The following is a 22,352-nucleotide window of genomic DNA, read 5'->3' as shown; positions in this document are numbered from 1 at the left end:
ATATACATATTTTATGCATAACATATATATGTTATTTGTTATATATGTTACATATATGTATTATATATATTATATATTATATATAAAATATGTATACATTATCTACATATACATGTATATGTTATATATATGTTATATATATGTTATATATATAACATATATATGTAGATAATATATACATTTTTTTTATATATAACATATAACATATATATATACTTATAGATATATATGTTAACTATAGCACAAGGTACTTGAAAATACTTGAAAAAAGAGACAGTTTTGTTAGAAACTTCTCACTAACCAAAGGGGAGTGAGGAAGGACAAAACAAGCAACAAAAAAACCCTGAAATTCCTTATTTTTTCCATAATTTGGTCCCAGAATCAAATCTACATTCCTCTGTCTTCCAGATATTTTTTAGCTAGAATTAGTTTTCAGGTGAACACCACAACTACTCTGCCACTCACAGAAAGAGGTGGAACTGAAAGGTTTTATTTATAAATGTGTTTTTCTAGTCAGCTGAATCAGACCTTTAAATTGAAGTTAAACACAAGTGCTTTTCACCGTGGCTGCAGTTAAAAGAACCTGTCTCTGCTTTTAATTTCCATTATGCATTAGTGCTGAAGTGCAGTTTGATAAAGTGACAATTAGAACGTCTTGGAGCTTCTGTGAGGGTGGAATTAATTTAGACCAAGGTGTGGCATAAAATTTAGAGACAACCTGTGCGGTTTGGTAGTAGCCGCGAGGAGCTATTTTCATAGCAAATATTGTGTTTTAAATAGATGTTTTAAAACAGACCCACGAAGACAGGAGCGTTTAAGTGAGTCCTCCGTGACTTTTTGCCCGTCCTTGGCAGGATGGAGCCAGATTCCTTCATTTTCCTCTGAGCAGGAAGAGACAGAGCCGGTACAAACCTCCCTCCTCGGGGAGCCTGGCACCCTCTGGGAGCAAGAAAACAGGCACAGGAAAGGGAACATGAAAGAACAGCACAGAGGGAGTGGGAGGGGAGCAAAAGGCCTCCACAAGGAAGAGATGAAATCCCAAAAAGGAATGTCGGGGATGTGCTGCAGCTCCTTTCATCACGCCCCGGTGGAGCAGCCAAGTGTGTGAGTGCAACCCCGGGGCTGAGGCCGCAGGGCAGCGTTTGGGTATTGTTTTATGTGTTGTGTTTCGCCAGGTGCCCTCCTCCTGAAGGTTCTAATCCGGACTTTAGATGCTCTTTTGAGTGAGGAGGTGGCTTCCTGTGTTCCCCGAGAGGCAGTTCCCTGGGGAATCCGAGCGCTATCCCAAGGATTTCTCCTGTAACAACATCCACAAACCAACCCCGCAAACGCTGTGATCGTTCCCATGTCCAGGCTGGAGGGTCAGGCCCGGGGATTAGGCAGGATTCAAGAAGATGGACTTTGCTAAAATACCCAGCTACAGAGATGCTTCAAAATGAGGCAATTAGGGACACAACAATGCAAACAGAGGCTCTGATTTGCCTTGTTCTGTTTGTAAAGCGGTCCCACCGCCGCAATTAGCGTTAATTGTTCCAACTGTTCCAACTGCTTTGTCTTGCTCAGAGTTGTAAACGAGAGTCGCCAAGTGCTGCAGGAGCCAGACTTCGCCCAGTCTCTCCTGAGGGATCCCAACACCCCCATCATCCGAAAGTCCAGGGGCACTTCCACGCAGGGCACCTCGACCCACGCCTCCTCCACCCAGCTGGCCATGCTGGACGACCAGAGGAGCAAGGCAGGGAGTGTCCACAGCAAAGTGAGCAGCTACCACGGCAGCCTGCACCGCTCGCGGGACGGACGGTACGTGTGTCCCAAAAAAACGTGGAGAAATGGAACGGCCTGGGTGGGAAGGGACCTGATAGTTCACCCAGTCCCAACCCCCTGCCATGGCTAACCTGGCCTTGGACACTTCCAGGGATGGGGTAGCTGCAGCTGCTCTGGGAATTCCATCCCAGCCCCTCACCACCCTCACAGCCAAGAGTTTCTTCCCAATATCCCATCCATCCCTGCCCTCTGGCAGTGGGAAGCCATTCCTCCTTGTCCTGTCCCTCCAACCCTTGTCCCAGGTCCCTCTCCAGCTCTTCTGGAGCCCCTTTAGGCTCTGGAAGGGGCTCCAGGGTCTCCCTGGTGCCTTCCCTTCTCCAGGTGAACCCCCCCAGCTCTCCCAACCTGGCTCCAGAGCCTGAGATTCTGGGAGTCCACAACCTCTGTGGGAAAATGGTGTAGAAGATTGGTCAGACCCCTGCCTGTGTGGCTACCATGGTGCTAAAACTGGATGTTCTTCTATTGCATCTCCTCTCCCTGTTAGTGTCTGGATTGGAGAGAGGGAAAATATGATGGTATTTTCAGAGTCCCTGCAGGTCTCCAACGAGTTACACAGCGTGGCTCTGTCCAGTGCCGGTTTTCCTGCACGTGGAAAAACAGACCTGTCCCGACATCAGCTCAGTAATTTTGTGGCTGCTTTTGTCTGTGTGCAAATCGATTTTGTGTCTCTAAATAGCCCCTGGCCCTGCTGAAGCAAGGGGGAGCACGAGTTGCCCGCTCTGACTTGAGGTGCGGTTAAGGTTTATAACAGGATTTACCATCGAGTGTTTTACTCCCCTAATTACCGATACACTGGAGTAAGAACCGAGTAAGAACCGTTGTGAAAGGAGCTGAAACGCTTTGCCTGGGGCTGTGTGAGCCGAATGACTGAGCTAAGCAGGGGAAGGACTTTTCCTCCCAAGAGCAGAGGGTTGGTGAGATCTATTTGCGTTGTGCCCTGATAACGACGGCGATAATTGTCCCCTGTTTTTCCCTGACTCAGGTACACCCCCTGCAGCTACAGAGGCGTGGAGGAACGACTACCTCACGGCAGCATGTCCCGACTGACCGACCACTCCAGGCACAGCAGCTCCCACCGGCTGAACGAGCAGTCACGGCACAGCAGCATCAGGGACCTCAGCAGCAACCCGCTGACACACATCACGCACGGCACCAGCATGAACCGCGTCATCGAGGAGGATGGCACCAGTGCCTGAGCCGGGAGGAGCGCTCCAGGAGCCTGGAGTGGTTGCACAGCTCGTGGTCCCTTCCTCAGTATTATCATCCTCTGGTCGGGTGCTGAATTTGGGCTGAATCAGGAAGCCAAAAGCCGGCGCTCTCGTGGAGCTCCAGTGCTCGGCTGTCCCGAATTCCTGAGTAAAAAGCTGGTTGTCTCCTTTGAACCTCTCTGTAGGTGATTATTTATTCCATGGCTGGTCCTCGTCAGACACCACTACTGAAATCCTTTGTGGAAAACGGTCTCCCTTTTCCTCCCTCTCTCCCTCCGCGTGTCGGGAGGTTCCGCCCCGAAAACTCGCTGCCGGGGGTCGCGCTGAGGGTTTTTCTGGTGAGACTTGGGAACTCCTGGTTGCTGAAGGAATTCCTCAGCACACCTCCTTGACACAATTCCTGCCTGTCTCCATCGTGTACATCAGGAGGAGACACATCAAATGCTGCCCGAGGGACACCCGTGCGAGCCGGGATGGTCACACTGGAAACACAGGGGAGAAGGAAACCCCACTGAGGATCCCCAGCTCTTCCCAGAGCTGCTCAGGCTCAGCCGCTGGGACAGAGTGGGAGGGTGGGGGGAAGAGACACAGGCAGGATAGAGCGATTTTTTTATGACTTGTAACTGTCCTTGCTTTTTTACAAAAAGACTTATTTAAATTTTCTACTCGTTTACAGTTTCTGTAGGAAGAGAACGGCTTTTCAAACTGGTTATCGAGATGATATTCAGCCACTTATTTTTTAGAGTCCTGTACAGAAGCTGAGATTGCCTGTTACTGATCTATTTAAAAAAAAAAAATTATAATAGGAAAGCTGAATTTTTCCCCCCAGCCAGGAATGTAGAGCCCGTTCCCTACAACCAGGGCAAGGCCTGTTTCCGAGCCCCAGCTCCTGGGTGAGGAAAGGCTGAGGCCAAAAGGACCGGAGGAGTTTATTCAGGGATGATCCGCCTGCCTTGCAATGTCACGGCTGGTTTGGGGGGGGGATTCTCTGTGCTGAGCAAGAATTTAGAAAATGAGTGGGAGAAATCCAGGCAGGAGCTGCCCACAGACAGGGAAAGAGCAGGATGTGGCAGCTGGAATTGCTGCCTTGAGGAAGAGGAGATGGGATCCATTGTAAATTTTTGGCTCCTTCCCAGCCGGGGATTTTGCATTGTGGATCAACCTCTGCTGTAGGGTGTTTTCTTCTCATTCAGATTCACAGTGGAGAATTCTCAGTTTGGGCTTTTTTAATGTGGAAACACTCTGTTGGGATGCACTGGAGGCAGAAGTGGAGGCAGATCGTGGATCTTCTGGAGCATCTGCTGTCGGGATTCATTCAGCGTGAGGAGACACTGATCCCCTGTAAACCTACCTCAGTAATCACTACAGACCATTGCTGGGAGACGAATCCTTATTTTTGCTTTGTCCTTACTGCGTAATTCCCTTCCCGAGGCACGGCTGGAGAAGCCTTTGGAGACAGTTTTTGTGTGGCACAGCCTCGAGGGCAGGGACGGGGCAGCAGCTCCCGGGGCTGCTCCACAATTACTCCTGTTAATTGTCGCTGATGACACAACGGCAAAGCCGGGGGATCAAGGGCTGCCTCGGGAGGCACCGAGTCTTAGAGATCCATTTATCCTAAATTGAGACACATTTATCCTCAATTGTCCTTCTTGCTTCTTGCTCCAAAAGGAGAGGCACAGAGGGAACCCGGTGTGGAATCACAGTCCAGGGAGGGAATTCTGCACCCGCTCCCCCCGGGGCAGAGCAGACTCTGCTGTGCCTGTTTGCTCAGCAAACAGCCCCGGGGGCCATTCCCAGGGATAACTGTCCACAGGGATAACTGCCCAGATCCCTACAGCACCTCTTCCAAAGCAGAAAGGGTGTGGAAAATCCCAAAACCAGCAAAACTGCAACTCCCTGGAAGCCCCAGAGGTAGAACCTTTGTTATTTTCAGGTTCAGCTCCTACTAAATAACCTGCTGCTTCAAAGGGATGATCCATTCAGGAATCTGGATCTGCCAGAAGGAGCCAGGAAGCTGAGTTTTCCTAAGCACTGGACCTGGACTAAATAAGCTCAAGTGTTTACATTGATCTTCTTGGCTCAATTTCCAGTACCTTTTTATATATATATATATATATATATACACACAAATTTTAGCAGTGCTTTGACTTGTTTAGAGTCAGGGAGGGGAACAGTGATGGAGGTTTGAAACAAATCCTGCTGAAAATGTTAATTTGGGAGGTTCAGTCCCCCAATTGCCTCCAGATGGGAATATCTCGGCTGTTCCTTGCTCATGGATCCTGTCACCCCAGAGAGGTGATTAAACCTAAAATTAGAGTTCTGCTTGGAGTTTTTGCTTCCCTGCTCCCTCTCTTTTATCTTCAACACCTGAGCTCTGGGCAGAGCATTCCTCCTGGGATTTTGAAGCCCATCCCTGATGTCAGATTGTCCCAGCCCTGGTGCAGTTCCACAGCCAGGGCACTTCAGCTCTCAAATCATCCTGCCCAGGGGCTCTGACCCATATCCCAGTTGGAATGTGGCCCAGCCACCACCTCTGGCAGGGGCACCAGGCACGTTTTTGGGGTGCTTTCCTAACTTTGGCACATCCTGCTCACCAGGAAGAGCTCCAGCCTGGGCACCGGATTTCTGGGATCGGTGCCAAGCTTTAAATTCCCCTGGAGCTTAAAGCCCTGCTTTAATAAGCCCCTGCCCAGGAGGACAGTTGTGCAGTCACTGGAACACTCCGGGTGCTTTGGGCTTTGGCTGCCTGGATGTTCCTGCAGCTGGACACACGTTCCTCGTGGGGATCCAGCACTGCTTTGTCCCTTCCCAGCAGAGAAACAGGACACCAAAACCTGGACCCCTTCTCCTGGAAAACAGGCAGAGAAGCTGCCCAGCTTCTCCAGCTCATCCCAACAGCAGGTTAATGTACCCCCCTCCTACACACACGAGATGACCTGAGCCCCAAAACTCTGCTCTGCAAGATGGCGACAGCAAAGCTTCCCACAAAAAAAGCACGGCTTCTCATTCCCAGTGTTCCCAAGGAGCTGCATCTCCTGGTTTGTGAACCCAATTGCTGCTGACAACAGATTCCCCAGAGCCTGTGATGTTCCTTCTTTCCTAACCCCCTCGTAGCTCTTGTTGTCCACTGCAATATCCCAAATCGGAGCTGCGGCCGCGTTGCATGGAAAAGGAGCAGCCACCCTTCCCTTGGATCTCTGCCACTCATCCTTTTTTAGAGCACAAACAGCCCAACAGCAGCAAAAAGCCACGTTCAGGTGTAAATGTGTTTGTCTGCTCTCGATGCCTTCCCTTTTCCTAGACCCGAATTTTGCTCTGGAAGCGTTGGATACCGGCTGTACTGGGGGTTGGGGGTGAGCACGGGGCAAAAATCCAGCTGCAGCAAAATCCAGCACTGCTCCCAGTTTGTTCCAGCAAGGAGGGGAGGGAAAACCCCTCATAAAGGGCTTGAGGAGAAGAGCCAGGAGGGCTGGGTTAATGCCCACCCTTCCAAGGGAACTGACTCCACAGTACAGTTCCAGGGGGATGAGGATCCCAAAACAGCAGTGGGGAGCGGGCAACCCCCCTGTGCCATGAACACGGGGCACAGAGCAGAGTAACCCTGCATGGGAGACATCTCGAGGTCCACCTCAAACAGCAGAATGTCCAGCTGAATGTGAAATTTCCCTCCTCTCCCCCTGTGCTCCTTTCCTACCCGGATCGGGGTTTATTTCCACCCGAGGTGGGGCGTTTTCCTGCCTGTCAAGAGCAGCCGTGGGGGCCGTGCATGGGGGCACTCGGTGCATGTAATGCTTTGCCTGGGCACTCCTGTGTCCCTGCTGTACCATCATCCACCTGGATGGGAGGGGAAGGCGCTCCCGTGTCCGTGAGTCCCGCAGGGAGCTGGAACACGGGGGCCGGTCCTGACCCAGCCCTGCGCTCGGCTCTGGGTAGGCTCGTTTACAGTAGTCCAGTGTCGGTTTTGTAAAGTTTAATTTTCTTAGCACTTTAACTGTGAGTGTACAAACTGTAGTAGGTGTACATTTTCGTTTTAGACCTTTGGAAGTTTTTAATAAAACGTTTGAAACGCCCCGGCCTCTCTCTGTCGACAGGTTTTCGACCCCTCTCCGTGACCCCCTTCCCCCTTTAAAATCCCGGTTCAGCGGCAGCTGAGTTGAAAGATTAAATAATTGAGGATCAGATTTGACTCTGGCCAGCAGTGCCCTGAACCTGAAGGAAGGCTTTCTAGGCTTAATCTTCTCCCAGCATCTGTACTCGTGGACGCCGGGCACCCTTCCAGCAAACACAAGATTTTGGGCTCTGGTTTGTTCCGCCCTTTTGTGAGAACAGACCACTCCAACCGCCGGCATTCCGTGAGCAGAGACAAGCAAAGGGCAAACAGGTTTGGGAGCAGCGATTCCAGGGGTGTTTGGGTGTTTTTTTTTTAATTGCCAAATCAAACCTGAGAACTGGCTGATGAGTGATTTACTGTAAGTAGCTGTCTGGTGTTTGGGCGGGGACGTGGTGGTTTCATGTGCTGAGCCTGGCAGGGCTGGTGATAAAATAACTCACTAATCACAGCTGGGGCTGGTTTAGCACTGGGGGCTGGTTCGGGCCTCGTTAAGATCAGGGATCTTAATAGTTCAGGGATGAAACTTCAGGAGATGAACAGCTTGGAGATGAAACTTCAGGTTTTAAAGCCTGAAGTCCTGCCAGGGCCACGTGGAGGTGTGAAATCAGCTCCCCCTCAGCAGAGCAGCTCCATCTGGAAGCATCAGCCTTCCCTGGGAATGCAGCACCCAAAGAGTCCTTGGAGCAGTGGTAGGAAAAGCCCTTTTAGGGAAAACCAAGGTGGGGCTGTGGCTGCCGAGTGCTGGGGACTCATGGAGCTGCTGGGGACACTTGTCCTGCTGTAGGGACCTGCACCTCAGCAGGGAGGGCAGGAGGCACAATATCCCTTCTCCTCCTTCTCTCCTGGATTTAAACCCTGGCTGTTGTGGGTTATGAGCAAGCTGACTCCAAAGCTGAGCAGCAAAAGATATGATCCAGCTCGGACTCTTGGAGCACCAAGGAGGATTCTCCCTGCAGCTAAAACCATCAGGGTGAGGAATGGGAGCTCATGGCATTTATCTCCTCACTTCTGGGCTGCTTTAGCAGCAAAGGGTTTAATGCAGGAGTTGAGGAGCTCTGGAGTCACCTGGAGCTTGTTTAGCCCTCTCAGAGATGGTTTCATGACCTGCAGGTGAGGAAGGTGGGAGAAGCCTGGAATAGGAGCAGCAGGGAGAGGGATGTGGTCAGAGCAGAAGCTGAGGGCAGGGCAGGGCAGGGCAGATCAGACCCTCAGGCTGGGATTAAGGCTGGTGTATTTTAGTTACTATCACCTTCCTTATGCACCTTAAAACCCTGTTTGTCATTTTGGGTCCAGCTTTGCCTCTTAGCCCTGCCAGCTGGTGCCCTTGTTTGGGGTTTCTTCTCCAGTTGGAAGGGAGAAAAGCATCTGGCCATGCACAAAGCCCACAAACAAAATCATAGAATCACAGAATCATGGAATGGTTTGGGTGGGAAGGGACCTTAAAGATCATCTCATTCCTGTCCCCCTGCCATGGGCAGGGACACCTTTCACCATCCCAGGTTGCTCAGAGCTCCATCCAGCCTGGCCTTGGACACTTCCAGGGATCCAGGGGCAGCCACAGCTTCTCTGGGCAACCTGTGCCAGGGCCTCCCCACCCTCACAGGGAAGGGTTTTTTTCTTAATATCTAACCTAACTCCTACTCCTTTGTAACAAAAGGCTGAAACAAAATAGGTGGCAATGTGAGGATCTTTTTAAAAAGTCATTTTCTGCAGGTGTTTTTCCCTCCCCTTGTGCAGAGGGACACAACCACCGACCCCTGAACGTGACCATCTGCTGGGATCCACGTCTCCAACACCCTCTGCTACCGGTCTGACTGGTTTTTGTAACACTCTGGGCACGTTTGATTGATATTCAGTCTCCAGTTTCACTGCCTGTGTCTATTTGCTGCCTCAACACCCACATCCTGCCCCTGTGGTCCCACCACCATCCCCTGCTCCCCCTCCATCCCATGGGGACCTCACAAGCGGGAAAAGCAGCTTTCTCCTCACCCATCTCTTTGCTTTTGGGTTTTATTAAATCCCACCTTCCACTGAGCCCCTTTGCTCCCCACCCCCGTTTATGACTTCACCTCCACAACCCCGCTCCAGCACTTTGATGCATTTTGAGTTCTGGCTGACTTTTTAAAGAGGTTTCCGTGTCTCTTGAGGGAAGGCTGAGTGGATGCTCGGCAAATTGGAGGGATCATGATACCTGAAATGGTGGGAAAGCTGAAGAAGGATGGACCTGCAGTTTGCCAGCCTCTTCCCAAGCTGCTGTAAGAGAATATTTTAAATATATTCATAATAATCTCTTTTGGTGTAGACGTATCCTCTGCCGCTTCCCATTGTTTGTTGGTGCGGAGGGTTCCTGCCTTTGGGAAAGCCTGCTGAAAAAAAATCCCTCAAGGCCCTGAATTGCAACATAATCCAGCTACAAATCCCACCTGGAGTCTGTCAGAAGGGACGAGCCCTGACACACCTCCACTGAGCTCCTTCAAAGCCCTCTGATCTCCATCAGATAAGGCTCAGCCGCTGCCAAAAGACACAGAGTATCTGCTTGGCTGCAGAAAGTGGGATTAGGCAAAGCTAACCCTGCTCCTCAGTTTTAATTTTTGGAGGGAAACCGGCTCCTTGTGCCGGTTCTCCCTTTCCAGGGGGGTTTGGGGCTTTCCCGGTGGTCCCCAAAGCCTGAGGTGCTGCCAAGGCCTTGGGGATGGTGGCACTGAAGCAGGGAGGGAGCAGGGCCAAGGATGTGCTGGCTCGTGGGAGAGCAATAAAATCTGGGGCTAACCAAGGATTAAAGGAATTTGGACCTCTAGTGACGAGATGAGAGGACGTGGCCTCGAGCTGTGCCACGGGAGATTCAGGGTGAACTTCAGGAGGAATTTCTTCCTGGAAAGGTGATCGGGCATTGGAAAGGGCTGCCCAGGGAGGTGGTGGAGTCCCCATCCCTGGAAGAGGTGTCCAAGGAATGACTGGACGTGGCACTCAGTGCTCTGGGCTGGGGGACAAGGTGGGGATCAGTCACAGGTTGGACTCAATGATCCCAGAGGTCTCTCCCAACCTCAGGGATTCTGCGAAAACCAGAAGCCACCTTTATTTTTCCAAATCCTTTTTTTTCCCACTGGAAATTTTTCTCCTTAAACACAACCCTGAAAGCACCTGGTTGCCCACAGGAGCCTCTGAAGGAGCTGCCCTGGGTGACCCGACCTCGGCAGCAGCCCTCGGGCAGGTGAAGGGTTAACACCCATCTTCGGGAGCACAGCCCCCGAATCCTGCCACAGCTCGTTAGTCCCCGAGCAGGGCTGAAGGGCGACAACTGCTAATTGCAGTGACGGCCTCCCGAGCTGTGAGAAATTCGCGGCAGCACAATGGGGAGGTGCTGAACTTCGCAGCGTTAACAGGTGCCGGGTCACCCCCCCGGCTGCCCCCAAACCCTGACCCCCTGGCACTCTCCGGGAGTGACCCTCCCGACCTGTCTGCGGGGCATCTCTCCCTCCGGCTGTTTGGGACGGATTTTGATCCGCCAGGAGCAGCTGCTGCTGGAAAAGCAGGACTTAAATACTTGTCTTTTTGCTCGAAGCCCCGGAGGGAGGGGACCCGAGGGCCCCGGCAGCGACGGGGGATGTCACAGGGACATCTCCGGGATGCTGTTCCTCCCTCAAGCAGCAGTAAATCACATTCCCGGTGCTGCTCCTGCCCCACACCCTTCAGGGCTTTGCATGAGTCAAATTACTTGGATCAGGGATGGTACAGGATGAGGAAAAGAGCTGCACCATTCGACAAGCTCGAGTGCCCCACACTGGGCTCAAACCAGCTCCTGGCATCAGGGGAGCCCCTGTTTTCCTCCTCCTCTGCTCCCACTGTAAGCAGAGCTCGTTGTACAGCATTTGTTTCCCCCCCCGTGTCCTGTTTTCCCAAGGACAAACCATCCTTAAAGGCCTTCCCTCCCTCCTGGGACAGGGGGAGATTGGGGACCTCGTAAAAGAGCTCTTGGAGCAGCCTGGGTGCAGGGGAGGAAGGAGGTCTTGCCGTGCAGGGATGGAGGGATGCTGGGCTTGGAGGGATCCTGGGCATGGAGGGATGCTCACGAGGAGCTTGTGGGGAGGAACTGGTGTTTGGGATGCTCATAGAATCCTAGAATGATTTGGGTTGGAAGGTTGTGGAAGAAGCCACAGGGTTAATCCTGTGCAAGGTCCTGAGTGTGGGGGGATGTCCCACACCTTCCCATGGGAGCTGCTGCTCAGGACAGTTTGGCAGGATCCACCGTGGCTTTTCCACCCAAACCCCGGGGCAGAAACCTCTCTCCGTCCCTCTGGAAGAGGCAAATCCCTGGGGAAATGTGAGGGCTCATCCCTGCCCATCTGAGCACCAGGCTGGGGCACTGCCGGGTTTGGGGCTCCCTCCTGGTGGCCGGGAGGGCTGCGGGAATTCATCCCAGAAAAGCAGCGTCCCCAGAGGCCGGCTGGGATTTTTGGTGCAATAGTGCCCCCCCGTGCACCCTGCGAGCCCCGCGCTCCCGGCGCCGGTGACAAGGGACACCGCTGGCCCAGGTGGCCTCGGCAGGGACACGGATGGGTGACAGGTAGGATGGGGGTCAAAAGCATCCGGGGCTGGGGACACATCCATGGGCGCCACCCCCGTGGGTAGGGGTGGCACCGCTACGGGAATCCCTCATTCCCAGGGCAGTTGGGATCCTGCCAAAATGCCTGTGGTTTGCAGGGACACCACCAGAGCTGGAGAAACATGGAATGTGCAGAAATCACATCAAACTGAGTGATTTGTCGAGCTGCAAACAGGAGGTTTGTGCTGGTTTATGCTCTTTGCTGGTGCCCCACACCAGTGAGCAGCACCTGGGCCGTGCAGTCCCTTCCTCTGCTCCATGTCCTGCCCTGGAGGGAGACGTGGGGGACAGACACTGGAATATCCAACCTCTGATCCTGCAAGAGGAGTCCTGTGTCTCCAGCCATTCCCAGAGAAACCTCACCTGGAATGTCTGGGATTATTTTGTTGCCCATAGGAGGGCTGAAGGGGAAACAATTATTTTGTGTCTCCTGGACACCCCAGGGACCAAAACCACTCCAGTGGGTGTCTTCCTGACATCCCAGGGACCCAAAGATGCCTCAAGGTGCAGCTCAGCTCGTGTGAGATGAGCACCCAGGAGGAGGGAGCAGAGCCCTATCCCCCATTTCAGCTCCCCAAAATTCCTTGTCACGGGAGATTTCCATGCACCATCGCGCCCCAACTCCCTCCATGCCCATATAGTCCGTGTTTCAGGGCGTCAAATGGGGACAAGAAGCTTTTGGGACAGGACCTCTCTGCTTCTGAGCGTTTTTAGGGTCAGGCCTTGTTGTTCTATGCAGACACGTAAGGGCACACGTGCAAATCCACAGGCCTGGCCTGTTGGGATGACACCCCCCATCCTACAGGGTCCATATGGGATCACGGTGCCCCTCAGGCTGGTGCAGGGATTTATAGGACAGAGGGGTGGAAGGAAGGAGCCCCTGGGCTGTGCAAATAAATAACAGAGGGGCAGGGGGGGATTGGGGAGCCAGTTTTGCAGGTGATTGCTGATGTGACACGCCCCCCCAGCAAGGCTTGAGGGGCAGCCACCTCCCTCCATGGGGATCAAAAAGGCTAATCCTTCGGGAATAATAGACCTAAGCCTCTTAGCCAGCCCTGCTGTCAGTGCCTGTCGCTGATGAGCTGATTAAAATGGAATGGAAAAGATTAAACTCCCCCTCCGGGTACCCCGGGAGCTGCCCCGGGGGCAGGAGATGGAGAGGGGATGTTCTTTGGTGGCTTCACTCTTCCCTGTCTGTCTGTCCAGACCTGGATGCTCCATAAGCAGGAGGAGTGTTTGAAGGCTTTGTAATCTCCACAAATCTTCTGCTCCGTGGGGATGTCCCAGCACAACCGGCCCCTTTGAAGACATTGGATTATCTGTGTCCAAGCTGCCACCTGGAGCCAGAGGAAACTGTGCCAGAAAAATCAGTTACAGGTAAAATTTCCTGTAAGGAACCCCCTGTCCCGGTCCTTGGCCAGTTCCAGGGAACATCCACAGTGTTTTATTTTATTTAAGCAGTTGTTCCAAATGGCCATTGCTGCTCTGGACACGAGACTTGGCAAACACACCATGTTATAGCAGGAAAACAGGGGATTTCCTTGGATTTGAGATGCTTCTGCAGCCCTCCCAAGAGCCTGGCCAAGTGTTGGTTGGGAAAGGGACCCCGATCTCCCCAGAGTCACATCCCTGCTCCTGGGAAGCAATGGGAACATGTGGAAAGACATCACGGAGCCTGTGGAATGGGAAATTGGGTTGAAAAAGAGGCTTTTTGAGTCAGAGTGAGCTACTGGTGCAATCTGAAATCTCACCTCCCACCTGCAGCAGGCACAGGTGTCATCAGAAGAACCTGCAAGGCCGCCCGTGGTCACTCAGCTGCTCTTGCCATGGAAAAGAAGGGAGACAAGTGGAGTTCCAGCTGTGCACACAGCTGGATTGCTCGTGCCTCTGGTCCTTTGGCAATTCTCTGTTGTCACTGGTGGCTCTTTTCCAGGCTCCTTGTCCATGACCTGCAGTTGCTTCTGCTGTTAGGAAGGAAACAGGAATTATATTAGAGGAGCCCACTGTGAATTTGGGAGGTGAATCAAAGCATGTGAGGGCTCCTGCTGACCCTCTTTCAGAGCAGTATTTGGGATTTCACCCCATTTTTGGGGTGGATCCCACCCTGGCTGAGTGTAGGATCATCATCCCTTAGAGATCTCTTTCCTTGAGGGTTTTGCTGGATTATTGGTTGGCCTTTGAGTAGGATCCCACTGGGCCCAGCAGAGCAAAGCTCCTCCAGAGGTGACCCAGGGAGGTCAAGCCACAAAGTCTCATTAATATTTAGTTGATCCTGATACAGAGATGCATTAATTACCCACCTGAGCTGCATTAATTACCCACCTGAGCTGCATTAATTACCCATTAATGAGCAGCCTGGGCACAGAAGAGAGGAGATGCCTGAGGGGAAAAGCAGGGTAGAAGAGTCGGGGCTGGGACCCAGAGCCCCCAGATTCACGCTGACCCCACACCCTCCTGAAACACCCCTGGGGTACACACAGGACATCAATCTACACATTTCCAGTCCATCAAACTGTACATTTCTATAGCTACAGGCCACTCTGTGTTTGTGTCTAGTAAGCTCTCACAAGGGGAATGCTCTGAACCTCACACTTCCAGCCACAAGTTACGCCCCAAAAGCTGATGTTCCCCAACATCTGCCCCTTCCTCCCCAAAGCAGCACTTCCCACCTCCTTTCTAGAGATGTTTTAAGGCACCTTTTTGTGGTGCTGCCTGGGAACAGGTATGGAAAAGAGAAGGCTCCAGGGAGACCTTGGAGCCCCTTCCAGAGCCTAAAGGGTTCTAAGAGAGCTGAAGAGGGCCTTGGGACAAGGGATGGAGGGACAGGACAAGGGGGAATGGCTTCCTACTTGCAGAGGGTTAGATGGGATATTGGGAAAGAATTCTTGGCTGGGAGGGTGGGAAGGGGCTGGACTGGAATTCCCAGAGAAGCTGTGGCTGCCCCTGGATCCCTGGAAGTGTCCAAGGCTGGGTTGGACAGGGTTTGGAGCAACCTGGGACAGTGGAAGGTGTCCCTGCCCACGGGACAGGGGGTTGGGACGGGATGAGCTTTAAGGTCTCTTCCAACCCAAACCATTCTGGGATTCTGTGTCTCCATATCTATCTATAGCTATAAAAAATTACACCTCTCCCATATATATCTATAATATAAATAATGTATATATAAAAATATATATGCATGTACATGTATATATATGTATATATCTCTATATATATACATATATATATACACATACATATATATATACATATATATACACATACATATATATATACATATACATACACACATATATATATACATATACATACACACATACATATATATATACATATACACATAATATACACACATACATATATATTTTTATATATATACATATATATATACATATATATTTTTATATATATACATATATATACACACACATACATATATATACATATACACATACATATACACACATACATATATATTTTTATATATACATATATATACACACATACATATATATACACATATACACATACATATACACACGTACATATATATTTATATATATATACATATACACATACATATACACACATACATATATATTTTTATATATATACATGTATATATACACACATACATATATATACACATATACACATATATATATACACACATACATATATATATGCATATACACATAGATATACACACATACATATATATTTATATATATATATATATATATACACACCCCATCAGAACCCCAAACCAGCCCCGCACCCCAGTGACCCCCCCCGCCCCTTCCCACCCCAGGGAGCCCCAGGCAGGCGATGCCAGCAGAGGGCACTTGGCCCCCATTTTTGGGAGCCGCTTCCCAGAATGCAGCGAGCCGGGCCGGGGGCTCCGCGGGCTCCGCACGCCGGGCTGCGGCCGCAGAGACAGCGCCGAGGGGGCTCCCGGGGCAGCGCAGCCCCGCCAGGTAAAGGGGGCTGGATGCTTTGGAAGGGGGGACGAGGGGGGGAATATATTATTTAATTCCATTTTATGCTATGTTATTTTATTTTATTTTCGTTTTTTAAAAAATTATTTTCTCGTATCTCGTTTTTCTTGTATTTCATATGTATCTTGTATTTTTTTGTATTTTAGTATTGTATCTAATTGATTTGTGTTATTTCACTTTATAAACGCTTCCCCCTCCCCACGACACGGGAGGGGTGCCCCGGACTCACCCGGGGAGCAGCACCAGCCCCTCCCGGGATGGGTCCGGCTTGGAGAGGACCCATCACTCCCTATATCCCCTTTCCCCTCCCTATCCCTATCCCTATCCCTCCCTATCCCGAGGTGTCCTCGGGGCTGGGGGTGTCCCTGAGCCTGGCGGTGTCCCCGGGGCTGGGGGATTTTTTTTCCGTGGGATGACCCCTGGCCGAGCCGGCGGCTCGGTGGTTGGGATTTCACCCAGATCCCTAAAGTTTGGGGGAAAGTCGTGCCGGTGGCCCTGGCGGTGGCACTGGCTCTCGTCTCCCGCAGCGCCGGGATGGTGCAACATAAATTAGGTTTAATGTGACGGCGGCGTTTGAGCGGCGGGCGGGGGCTCCTCTGCCCCCGCTGGAAGTTGCTTTCGAGTTTGGCGATTTGGGCCATGGGGGGATGCGAGGAGAACTGGCGGCTGTGAAAGGTTTCCCGTGCCACGAGGAGAAATCCCTGCTGGGAGGGAGAGCCTGGAATGGTCAGAGAGGAGGTGAGTGGCCCCCGAAAGCAGAGGAGCGGGTTTGGCTCGCCCTTAGAGAGGCATCTCGGGATCCCCGGTGTAGGGATCCCTCTCCGTGGTTTGGCTGTGGCTGCGTTCGCTCCTCGTCCTGGGATGTGAACCAGGAGACAGCAGGGAGAGCAAAAGGACTTGGAGAAGTCAGGATGCTCCGGTCTCAGCTCCGTGCTCGGGTCCCCCTTCGTGTCATAGATCTGGGGGGTGCTCGGGACTCACCATCTCCCTCGCCTTGTGTTTTGGTCGGTCAGCTGGTTAAAAGCCTGTTTTGGCAGAAAAGCCCCCCAGACAGAGCAGCATTAAAGACATTTTCCTGGGCCAGGGAGGGAAGTTGGCCCCGGGCTAAAGCAAATAAACTTGTATTTCATCATGCTGGGCTGGGTTTCTTTGTGTTCCGCTCTGCTCTGGGCAGTCTGGGCTCCCAGATGTTTCCACGTCCAGCTTTCACCTTCAAACGCGTCTCGGGGAAACTTCTGCTCCTTTCTGCAAACCTGGCTCCTCGCGGGGGCCGCTCGGTGCTCTGCCTTCCCCCCCGAGCTCTTCCTTTGGGTGTCTCTTCCCCGGGGCTGCTGCGGGAAGGGGGTTTGCAGGGTTTCTTTTGCCGGGAGATGCTGCAAGCCGTGGGAAGAGGGAGCATGGCTGAGCTGCGGCAGCCGGAGCCGCCAGCTCTGCCAAGGATGTGTGGCCAGAGCTGCTGGGCTCGGGGAGGGGTAAAGGATGCTGCAAAGGAGGGAGAACTCTGTTATTTTTGTCCCTGGGAGGGGTGTTGAAAACAAAAGGTGCTGAGGTATCTCTCTGCCCATCCCCACTGCTGCAGACCTGGCCGGGTCCGGGAGCTGGAGCTCGGATGTGTCCCGGCGATGGTGGGAATGTGCCCCTCCAGAGCTGGACTGAGGGGTGAGGTGACTGGCACTTATCATTTATATGGAGCCGTAAATGTTCCCAATTGCCCGTGAAGAAACCTCGAGCAGGAGCTTTCTCCTTGCTGGGAGAGCCTGTGTGGTCTCAGGGATGCAGGAGATGCAGCCCAGTGCCATCCAGGCAGATGGCAAAGACCAGGAGTGGGGAAAGTGGGGGATTGGTAGGGAAAAAAATAAGGGAAGATCAAAATGAAATGATGTGTCGTGCCCTGATGTGCTCTGCTGAGGGGGGTGTGAGCCTGCTGATCCCACAGGAATGGGCCTGGAGAACCTGTGGCTTCTTCGCTGCGGCGCTGCAGGCGCAGAATCTACGGCTGAGACTGAAAATCAGTGGGATTTGTTAAATTATTCCATCTTCCCCCGAGAAAACAGGTGAAACGTAGGTGCCAACGTCTCAAGTGCCTGTGAAATGTTGTTACATCGGGAGGGAGGGAAGATTCTGACACGCTGAGCAGGTTCCATCCATTACAATATTTCCAGCACTCAGAGGGGGTTTTTAAACCACACGTGCCCTCGCGTTTCCATATAAATGGATGCATGGGAAGCAAACTCTGAGGTGACACGAGGCAGTGGAGAAACCCAGGTGGGTTTTTCCCCATCAAGACCCTTTGTTGGGTCCTTTGAGAGGGCCCTCCAGCTCCAGTCCATTTGTGGCCGGTGGAGGTGATGCTTTCTCATCTCCAGTACATTTTTGGCTTCCTTGTACCAGTCTTCGTGCTTTTGGGGGGAGGGAGGATGGAAATGTTGGAATTCCTGCTGAAAAGTTTGACATTTCACAGCAGATAATGCCAAATGTAGACAGTTGCTTGGATTTGGCTCTTTTTTGCTGAGTTTAAGGGAAGGCAGGATGGGATTCAGGCTGGAGGTGGAGGAAGGAGGTGGCACATACACCCCTCGTGTCACGGTGACATCCAGCTCTGGGGTTTTTAGCAGACATCCAGCTCTGGGAACAGGCTCTTTACAAGTTGTTTTGTGCCCAGAAACTTGAGTCAGTCGTATCCAGCAAAAATATGGGGGTGAGAGAACCTCTGCTCCCGTGTGTCACTGACATCAGTTTCTGTGGCAGCTGTGATTTGGTCGCTGGGGATCCCAAAAACCATTTTGTGCTTGTTGGGTGAGTTGGAATTGAAGGTTCACTTTGCTTCCTCCATCTCTTCCGTTGCTCTGGGAAGGAGGAAAGTGTTTCCAGCCCCATGCCCATAATTGTCTTTATTATACCTGTAGTTGATCTCTGGTGGGTGCCAGGAGCAGCTGCCTGGAAATGGTCAAACAGAAGGTTTTATGATCCTTGTGGCAGGACCAGGACAGGGTCCTGGTGACCCTCCAAGTGATGGAGGAGTGGTGGGCACTGGTGGCTTGCATGTGATGCACACATCTGCTGACTGCTCCCACCCAGGGATGGCTCTTTCCAGATGTGCCATTTTTTTTTTTTTTGGATTTCTTTCCCAAACACCCACTGGATTTTCCCAGAGGAGTGGTATTGGGATGTCCAGTTGCAGAAGGAGATGGTGGCACTTTGCCCAGCTGCTCTCTGGGCTGCGTGCTGTCTCCCTGCCCTTTCTGCATTCCCCTGGAAAAACCAGAGGGTTTGCCATGGAACGTGGCCTGGGGATGCTTTTTCCTCCAAAACGGGCCTGAACTTGCCCAGTTCTGCTGCAAAACCTCCAGCTGCTTGCGTGGGCTGTTCTTCAAAAACAAAGGCACTTAAAAACCTACTCTTTTCCCCAAAAATAGCGTTGGTGGCTGGGACTCTCCCTGGGTTGCATTCCTGATGGTTAAAGAGTGGGTTTATTAGTTAATAAGGCAGCAATCATTGATGAAAATCACCCAGCAATCCTGACCCACTGGGAACAAAAGGGATCCACCTCCAGAGGCTGCTGCAGGGAGCACTGGATTTGCACCTTGCAGTGCTCTGTACCTGGCTGAGTTCTACAGGTTTGAGTAACTCCCTGTGGGGATCATATTTTGTATGAAAATGGTGAAAAAAGAGATGCTCCTGGATGCTCTGAGTGCTGCTGACCTCGTGCTCTGGGGTCCTTTTGCTAAGTCCTGGCCCTGGCCTTGGTTTGTGAATCCAAGACTTCTTACAGCCAAAAGTCTGAAAATTTTCAAGCAGTTCTTTCCTCTCGCAGCTTTCATTTCACAGTTCACCTTTCTTTCCAGCTGTAATTCCTGCTGAGGCTTCCTAGAGAAAGGGTGAGGGGAGGGGGGGGAAAAAAAGAGAAAAAAAGCAAGCAGGCATTTAATAATAGATCAAAAATGAGATTACGCAGTAAGTCAGCCCTCCCCTTCCCAAAATGCAACCAAAGAAATTGCAAATCACCTTGAAAAAAAAAGGAGAAGAAAACAGCAAAGATCAAACCTGGTGTTAAGAATAGATGAGGTGTTTATATTTAATTTAATGGCTGTGTACTGCCACTGTCCTAGAACAGCCTCCCGGCCCTGAATTCCTGTTTGTGATTAATTAAACAGTGGAGAGGAACTGGGGTGGGGGAGATTCAGTGGAGCTCTGAATGTGAATGCAGTGAGGCCTGGGGAGGGTTTGCTGCTTGGTTCACCTGAAGGTCTGGGCACACCTGGGCACGTCGGTGGCGTAGTTGGAGGCAGCTCCCAAAAAATGGGAGGATTAAGGAGATGCTCCTTGTTGTCCATCCCTGGATCCATTCTGACCATGTTTGGCAGAGAGGTGGGGTCTCAGAGGGGAGGGAACCCAGCGGGGAAGTGCCACGGTGGAGGGAAGAGGTGAGCTCATGTTATTAACGGGAAGAGCCTTTGGCAAGACTGGGACAGTGCTCAGTCAAGGCTTGATGAGACACGACTTCCCTGGAAAGGAGGCTCAGTCCTGGCACTGGGCACTGAGCCTGCCAACCCCAGGCCTGTTCTTGTTTGCTGTAACTCCTCTGGCTCTTCCAGGTCCTGGTTTTGGCGGGGCCGCTGCCACAGCCCGGGCGGGAGGTTGGGAGCTGGGGCTTGGCGTGGCCTCGGCTGCCTCAGCAGCCTGTGGGGATGTTCCTCTCCTGGCTCACCCCAGAGGTTCCAGAGCCGGCGTGGACGTTGTGTTTGTGAGCTGGGTGGGCTCCAGGGAGCCAGGATGGGAGGATGTGTGAGGGGAAAGCTCTCGCTCTTGCGCGGTGTCTCCACTTGGTGTCACCCACCCTGAGGTCCTGTTGGCACCCTCAGGGAATGAAGTACCAGGAGGGACACGGGGCATAGACAGTCCTGTCCCATATTGCCTTTGTCCAACACAGATCACCCAACCTGGGTCATGCCACGGGGATAAAGACCCACACAAGGCCACGTTGGAGCAACCAGGATCTGCTCCGTGGGGCTTGGAGCAACCTGGTCTAGTGAAAGGTGTCCTTGGCCACATCAGGGGGTTGGAACGAGAGGATCTTTCAGGTCCCTTCCAACCCAAATTATTCCCTGTACTTGTGGAGTTGGAGGAGAATCTGTTTCATTACTTGCTGGGCTGCTGCTCTTCTTGTTTATTCCCCAAAAGGAAGAAAGCGAGGTGTGCCAGAGCTGAAACTCAGTAAAATAAATAAATTCAGACTTTGGAAACAACTGCTTGGAGGTAGAATGAGCCTCAACAAGAAAATGTTTGTCTTCCAGCTTTCTCCTGAGGCTGGCTGGGAATAAAGTGCCAGGAGAAGACAGGGCAAGGTTGACTTTCTTTTAATTTCAAATATATTCCGAAAGCGGAGCAGTTGGAATTTCTTTTTTTTTTTTCCTTTAAGTTGCTTTGCCAAGTTAGGGTGGAGAAAACCAGCTGAAAGCCTTGCCCTGGTGGATGTGGGATGGAGGCAGGAACGCATTTATTTTCTTTATTTACCTGTTTTTTACCAGCGAGGCCCCGAGGCGAGGAGCGGAGCCGCAGCTTCTCCCTCCAAATCCCTTCTCCCAGCACCAACAAGATCAGCACGGGAGATAGGGGATTGAGTCAGCAATGCAGATGCCATCAAATGTCTGCTTTATTCCAGTGGATGAATCAGAGCAGTGTCAGAGCCTCATATCCTGCATCTCCTGATAACAGTGCAGTTACTTCCAAGGGAACAGGACACGGTGAGATCCCATTATCCTGCCTGTTGTGAGCACCTCTGGCTCCCTGGCACCAGCAGTGCTTGTTCGAGTGCAGCTCTTGCAGCAGCACGTGGAGATGGTCATTTTTTTAAATCCTGCATCCTGGAGCCATATAAGATGTTGTGAGGTTTTCTTTATATTTGCATTAAAAGCGACCCAACATCTCTACAGGCACAGGCACTTGCATGTGAATATATAAATCTGAATATATATATATATATGAATAATTATATAAATCTGAGTGTTTTCTGCCACTAGTCCAGGTACTGGTTGCTCACTCCACAGGCTTTTCCAATGTTCCATCTCCTCGGAGAGGAGGAGGGATCAGCTTCATTTGACTTTCCAACCATGTGTTTACCTCCAAAACCAGCTGAATTTCCAGCCTTTAAATTTTTCCCTTTCGTTTCGCTGCGAGAATCACAAGCAGGAGTGAAAGCCTTTGTCCTCAGAAGTTCTCTGCTTCTCCCTTGCCAGGCTTTTCCATCCCCAGCTCCTGGGTTGGGAGGCCCAGGCCACAGCCAGCCCAGGGACAGCTTCCTGCTATTGTTCCACGGGGACAGGCTCTGGCTCCCTCGCAAGGGTTACGTGGGGCCACCGCCTTTTGCATCACTTGCCTCTTCTCTCCTGGTTCCAGGGGACCATCTGTGTCCTGTTCCTGCTGCAATCCCAATTCTGGAGCCGGTCTGGAAAGCCTCAGTGGGATGGAAGGAGGCTTGCAACATCCCCTAAAAACAGATAAACAGTGAAATTTGGCGAAGTTCTGGCTATATTTCCCCCAAGGGACATGTGGAGTTGTTTAAAAAAAGACATTTCCACCACTGTGGTGGTGGAAGGGGCAAAGAAGGACAA

At 51.6% G+C, this 22,352-nt stretch overlaps 2 protein-coding genes across 2 annotated transcripts in view; both read left to right on the top strand.

Moving 5' to 3' along the window:
* FZD3 (frizzled class receptor 3) overlaps nt 1-7,145 on the top strand; it is a 50,891-nt gene extending 43,746 nt beyond the window's left edge. Inside the window, exons 6-7 of the mRNA XM_051812012.1 lie at nt 1,564-1,797; nt 2,804-7,145. Coding sequence (XP_051667972.1) covers nt 1,564-1,797; nt 2,804-3,017 — 448 coding nt within the window. The 3' untranslated portion in view covers nt 3,018-7,145. The remainder of the gene's footprint in view (nt 1-1,563; nt 1,798-2,803) is intronic.
* An 8,555-nt stretch (nt 7,146-15,700) lies between these two features.
* Nucleotides 15,701-22,352, top strand: part of EXTL3 (exostosin like glycosyltransferase 3) — a 130,734-nt gene continuing 124,082 nt past the window's right edge. The window contains exon 1 of the mRNA XM_051811988.1: nt 15,701-15,720. The gene's annotated coding sequence lies outside the window, so the exon portion shown is untranslated. The remainder of the gene's footprint in view (nt 15,721-22,352) is intronic.

This window comes from Manacus candei, unplaced genomic scaffold, assembly GCF_025592945.1.
Source record: "Manacus candei isolate 608988 ecotype Guabito, Panama unplaced genomic scaffold, ASM2559294v1 h1tg000007l, whole genome shotgun sequence".
Taxonomy (NCBI): Eukaryota; Metazoa; Chordata; class Aves; order Passeriformes; family Pipridae; genus Manacus; species Manacus candei.
Note: the sequence above shows the minus strand (reverse complement) of the source record. Positions and strands in the feature narration are given on the sequence as shown.